The 6,531-nt window shown below is 38.8% G+C and overlaps 1 protein-coding gene across 3 annotated transcripts in view; it reads right to left on the bottom strand.

Moving 5' to 3' along the window:
• Window positions 1–1,109: 1,109 nt before the first annotated feature.
• Window positions 1,110–6,531, bottom strand: part of LOC121081382 (synuclein alpha interacting protein) — a 94,747-nt gene continuing 89,325 nt past the window's right edge. For all 3 annotated transcript variants that reach the window (XM_040580374.1, XM_040580373.1, XM_040580375.1), the window contains one exon: window positions 1,110–5,059. In XM_040580374.1, coding sequence (XP_040436308.1) covers window positions 4,975–5,059 — 85 coding nt within the window. In that variant the 3' untranslated portion in view covers window positions 1,110–4,974. The remainder of the gene's footprint in view (window positions 5,060–6,531) is intronic.

Below are 6,531 nucleotides of genomic sequence, written 5' to 3'. Positions count from 1 at the left end.
CCTCAGGATTTCTTATCAGTTTCCCAAATATGCCAAGAATAATTATTTTCCTTCCTCCTGTACACTGCTTGCCAGTAAGCACACTAGCAAAACACCTAGCTGTTGGAGTGGGAAAGGAAGTGGCTGTGCAGACGTCAGAGTAGCGTTTTCTCCAGGAAACAGATGGCTTGAGCTAGTATTTATAGCTGTCCATATATGTTAGACAAAGGCAGTCAATGTTACAAAATATGGAGTATCTGGAAACCTGGTGATGCATCATTAAATGTGTGCAAGGAGGACAGAGGGTGGATGCTGTGTGTATCACCCATTCTTTATTTGGAAGAGGTTATGCAGTACGTTAAGAACCTACCTGATTTCTCCTGGCTGCAGTCTCTGATACTTGGATCAAAGTTACATACTGACGTGTCATATAATGAAGAAAAGGTGGGTGCAAATAGTGGGCAGTGTGCAAGAAGGTGATACACCAGTGTTACTGTGCAGAGGCAGGACGAACTGCAGGTTATCCAGTGCTTGGGCTTTTTCACTTGAGTAATTTATTCAACATAGTTTGGTGTCCAACAACCATTTTGGTTACAGGGCATGGGCTACACTTTGTGCTCACGCACAATGGCGCACTTCCTTGCAACCTCACAATGCACTTATAAAGAGAAACGAGGTTATGCAAAAGCTAATAATGTTAAAGGTTATACTTGGGTACAGCTGATGTACAGTCAGAAAGACATTTCTGAACCTACAATAGGAAATGCAATATAATTTGGGAAATTATTCCTATTATGTCATTGAGAAAACATTTCATGACAGATAATTAAGCCTTGCAGCCTGATGCTACAAATGCAGAGACTACATTTTTCACAGACCTTTCTGTCAAATTTTCATCAAGTAGGTTTTTAAATGGCTAAGAAATATTTCAAGGGTGCTAGGAGCTGAATCTTAGTCTACATACAGACAGAAGTTGTCTCATGATGAGATCTGTTCACTAATCTTTTAATTCATACCTAGCATATGATGTGCTGACATTTTTACTTTATTTTTGACTGTGTTGCATGGCCATATTCTGACATTGCTGTAATGGTAGGTGATGAAACATGCAACAGACCAGCTCTCAGAGAACACGTTTTTGAGACAGTTACCATTTTATTATAAATAAATGGATGTTGGAGTACTTCCGCCCCCCCGCCCCTGTTATGCTGTCAATTGTATTTTGTTATGCCATTGATCTTATGTCAGCTTGATGTTACGAAAAGGTTTCTGAATGACAGGTACAATGAAATGAGTATTAAATCTAAACTGTTTGTCTAACTTGTCTCCTTCATCTCCTTCATACACCATACTGACTAGTTATTTTATTCATGAGTAATCTAGTAAACCAATGTTTTTGCCTTCTAATACAAAGACTAAAAGTCAAATAAATGAAATATTACTAGAATTCTGCTCCGCTACTGCAGAAAAAAGCTCACCATCCTGCTGAAGAAATAAAGTACTGTACTTGCAGTTTTGATACTGCATGCATCCATACACTGTCCATCTCAAATACCTGAAACAATCAAATGAGTCAGTCAACCATGAAAAACCAACACTCCTAGCAAATGATTTTCATTCTTCAAAAGAGGAGACCCAGAGATTACATGAAATTGGGAATGCACTACTGCTCTCCAGCACCTTATTTATCACCTTTGGTACAGAACTACAGGACAAACACAGAAAAGTCTTACTCTGACATCTTTGGGGGTGACTTAACATGAAAAGCCATTCTTTGTGTCTGTGGTGTCCACAGATGTAGTTTTACTACAACACACATTGGTTCACCAGCAAATGACTTCACTACCTTCTTCTGATCAGAAATTCCCAACTGGACAGGGGAGGATCTTTTCTGCCAAGGGTTGTAATCAAAAGGGGTTCGTGCTTCTGTTAGAAGCTTTGGCTAACTGATACTTTCTGAAGATGTTTGCTGGAAAATCCCTGATCAGCTCTTCTGCCTCTGGGAAATGCTTATGCTTTGCTGACAGAATCCTGACTTACTCATGCCAGGAGGGATCTGCCTGGAGGATTATAAACCAAACAGAATGAGTTATGGCACCTGGATTCTATAGCTACTAAGGATACAAATATGCAGAGTGCACTCTTCAGCCAGATGAAGATCACAAATTCAGCATTTCTCTAATAGGCATGACATCAGAGTGTACCACATGTGGGCTTTGGGGCCCTAGGTAGGAAAACCCTTACCAATTAGGAACAATAAAATCAGCCATTTATACAACAGGGGTTCAACTTTTCCAGAGATAAAACCCTCCAGACATTACTTTTCATGCTTACGTCAAGTGGTCCTCTCTTTTGCACTAGCTAGCCCTGAAACTGCCTTCTGCCCCAGTGCGCTCAGGAACCACAGACAGCCATATGCACAGCACGTGTAGCTCTCACTGTGGACACCCAGCTGTGCCCACCTGTAGTCAGTTATGCCGTTACCTCGGATGGGAGTTTTCAGCACAGCATCATCTACCTGGCAGATATCTTTAACCAGGGCCACTGAACATCTTCTGGCACCCAAATCTTATCTCACTTAGTAACCTCTATTGCCCTACAATACTTGCATAATTTGATTCACCATGTGCTGTAAGAGAATATACTCTTTAGAAATTGCAACACTACAGAGAGCAGGTGGGTTTTAAATCTTCAGTCTTTAGAACAGGCAATTTCTTTCTTCAGGATTTGACAATACTTACACCTCAGTCGGTTTCAAATCCTTTCACAGAAGTTCAGTTTTATACCGTGCTTCAGCTAGGTACTACAAATAACTATGGCAGACGTTACACATCTCCATCCAGTCCAGATCAATCAGCAGGATTGCTGCTTCTGCCATTCACATGACTGTAGTCAACACTTCACACTCTCAAAAATGCAAATTGCCAATTTGTTGTAAACCCATCTACCAGACACAGGATCTCTCCTTCTTATGCTCCCTTTCAGCACTCTGGCAATTGTGGCACATGTGTCTCTTCTCACTTTGCATTCAGATTTTTCATACGTACACAGATGACAAGAGGCCAAGTCAGAAGTATTGCTGTTCCTGGATGACATATATATTCTTGGAGGTTTGATTGTTTCTTTAAACAACAGAGCTCGGGTCAGCTAGAGTGTTAGGTTTATTACTGTAGCTCAAAACTCAAAGTGTTGCCAAGTGACAGATAAGAACCGTGGAAAGAAACTCAGAATTTCATTTCTGTAGGTGCATGCTTTTATTATTTCTATTTGTGGGTCTTTCCGCTAATGTCTCAATTGGCTCCATTTTATTCAGTAGTACTCTGTCCTTATCCAAAGCCCATAAGCAGCATGCTTGGGGCATTCAGTCATCTTGGCCTATGGCAACTGTATGGCCAAATGTGACACCACTCTGAAGAGTGACCCAAAGAAAGACATTTATCTCACTTAATTAAAGGCATTCAAATACTTAGTAACTTTTCAAAGAGCTTTACTGCTTCAACTTCCCCCGTAGTAGGTAGAAAGGGACTGGTACTCCTGTAAATGAAATACCTACAATAGGTAGGATGAACCACACTCAAGTCCCATTCTCTTCCCACTGACCAGAAAGGAAGCCCAATGGTCAAGAAGAATACAGCAAAAGACAGGCGAGAGGAAATGCATGGAAAGCAACTCCATTGCACTTCATCAAAATCCTCCTGAGTATCCACATTATTTACTTGTTGGTTCTGCAATTGCAGGAATTTAATTTGCATAACCTCATAATTTTTTATGTCCCTGCCCACTGCAGGGAGGTTGAAACTAGATGATCTTTAAAGGTCCCAAACCACTTTATGATTCTATGATTATGTTTGTGACAAAAGAGTTCTTTGGCACACTTCCTATGACTTCCCTATGTTCTATTAGAACAGTCAGTAAAAGAAATCCTCACATATTTGTATCTTTCTCATCAAACTGTGGCTGTCTTCAAATGGAAACAGATCAATATAATCGAAATAAAGCAAATATACACATACATATTTGATACAATTAGATGTGTCAAGTAAAGGTTGCGTAGTAGTCTGGTTTTGTATGTTGTGCTGTATGAAACATTTGCAGAATGTGATCACAGTTTACTAGAAATGAATTCAGTAAGGGGTTGCATTTTCTCTGAAAGGTTCAAAGAACATTCAATAAAAGGATCAGGACAGCTTTAAAAGAATACGGACTGGGTCTTAGCAGATTTCTTGGTAATTTGAACAGAGCTGAGCACATTGTCAGTGTTTGGCAAGTAACAATAAATGGTAATTTAAAATCACATTTATGTTTTCTTTTTATTTCTACACATTTTAAAGCTGAAAAGGGACCATTAAACATTAAAGCAGTTCCTGACTCAACTGACTGACTGAACTGAAATCCTGGACATTGTTTCATTACCAAATAAACACCAAAGAGACCAATAAAACACTTAGAGATCAAAAGATGAAAGAGTGAAGCACGAGAAGTATCTGCACTCAGTGTGTCCTATTAACACTGTCTTTATTTCCTTTTTACAAAAAATAGAAACAACAACAGATAAAAAATACTCAAAAAAAAAAAAAAAAAAAAATCACTGCTTTTGCCTTGGTCTCACTGAGGAGCTGAGCAGGCAGAGTCCTGGCTGAAACTTCAACAGTATAAGCCATTGCCAAAAGGAAATCAAGATATATGACAATATATCCATGCAAGACACAAAGTACAAAATGTGGTCTGTGGCCCAACAAACACTTTGGAGGTTGCCTGTGTCCTAACAATTTTCAAATTGTTACTTTTGCTCACCCATGCCTTTACACAGCACAGCTTACAAACAAGTTACATATACACATATATCATAAAAAAGTTTTGTATATGGTCTAACTGCTACAAATTAAGGCATCCTAACAGCTGCTGTTTTGCTGGTGAGGGGTATGTCTCATACTAGTGTTTCAGAAGGATATGTTTCAGGTATTTCAGACAAAGTGAGACATCATGAGGTGTGGTTTAGAGGAAGAATTCCTGCAGCTCTGGTTCTTCAGTACTTTTTTGACTGTCAGATTTCCGGCTTTTCCTACTGATGTCATCATTCCTGGAGAGAAAAAGAAGAAAATTACTCACGATAACACTAATAATATAAAGGGATTTGCCTTGTGTTTGTTTACCCTGGTTCATTCCATTTGCAAGTATTGAACTCTGAATTAATCTTTCTCTCTGGGCTTACTTCCCCAGACATGTACTGCACAAAATACTTCTCAATACTGTGAATCTAATTGACTTTCTTGTAGCTCTTATTCTGAAATCAAAACTGAAAACCAATGGGATGATGAAGAGCTTTTTAAGTCACAGCATTAATTAGTATACTGTCATAATGCTCTAGTAATAATGGACAGAATGTAAAAAAATTCCTTGTCCTTTAGGGAAAAGTACCATAGTGGTACATCAAGCATTAGACATATCCTATTTGGTTTTGACTCTACCTGTAAGGGAATCATCTAGTCCCCATTAATGATCAACACAGACAAATAAAACAACTTTAGAAGGTAATTCATTGGACTTAATTTATGTGTCTGCTTAAGCAGAAGATGGTGGCAAAAAGGCCATAGGAAAAATGGCAAGCAGTAATTCTCTTCCCGACATGGGACCTATATCTCTTTTAACACTGTAATTTGGGTAAAATCTCAATTCAAACATTTAAGATTTTATTACACAGAGATACAAGTATAATTTCTTTGTAGTGTGTCTTCATTTCCACACTGTGTAACTTAAAAAAGAAAGAAAAAAAAACCTCACTCCTATTGATTGTGTATGAGGCTCAAATGATAGCTTGCCAATTAAAGTAGAAAAATTAAATACTAAGTATTTGTAACCCTCAGTTTCTTCACTTCCTTTCATATGCCCTTGTTCTGAATCCCCAGTCTGTTCTCCTCTCTTCAACTAATGTTCCAGCTGAAGGATTCTTGATTAAGCATCCAGCCAACAGCAAATTTCAAACAGGTTAAAAGGCTCATTTTTAGTTAGTACTGCTGTATAGTGAAACTCCGACAACACAATTCTTACTAGCTGGTGTGCTGCTGCAAAAGACAGATACTAGCAGGAGGTTAACCACAGCAAAGGGCAAGAGTATGTGTGTAAAAAGTCTGCCTTACACTCACGTATTTGTGAGCCTGTTGCTTGTAAAACAGAATAGCTGTATTCCAGTCTACAATCGCCATAAAGAACCAAATATCCCAAAGAGACTGATACTCAGGATGCTCACAAAACCTTCTGGTTACTTCAGAATTTAACAGAAGCTGATCTTCTTAGGGACCACGGCTGTGGGTCCTAATGAGAGAGCATAAGGGATCATTTTATTTTAAAATCCCCTTCACTCTTCTAAATTGCTGTTGCCACATACCCAAAACATGAACAAAAGACACAGAACTGAGCTAGGGGAGGCAGAATTTGTAGGATGGAGTTTGAGGAGGTAAAAGATGAGCAGTTAACTTCTTTGCCATAACTACTTTTTGGCACTTAATACACATTGCTGTTACTAACAGCATGTTTAGTGTTAGCCATGGAACT

Source organism: Falco naumanni, chromosome Z (assembly GCF_017639655.2).
Source record: "Falco naumanni isolate bFalNau1 chromosome Z, bFalNau1.pat, whole genome shotgun sequence".
NCBI lineage: Eukaryota > Metazoa > Chordata > Aves > Falconiformes > Falconidae > Falco > Falco naumanni.
Note: the sequence above shows the minus strand (reverse complement) of the source record. Positions and strands in the feature narration are given on the sequence as shown.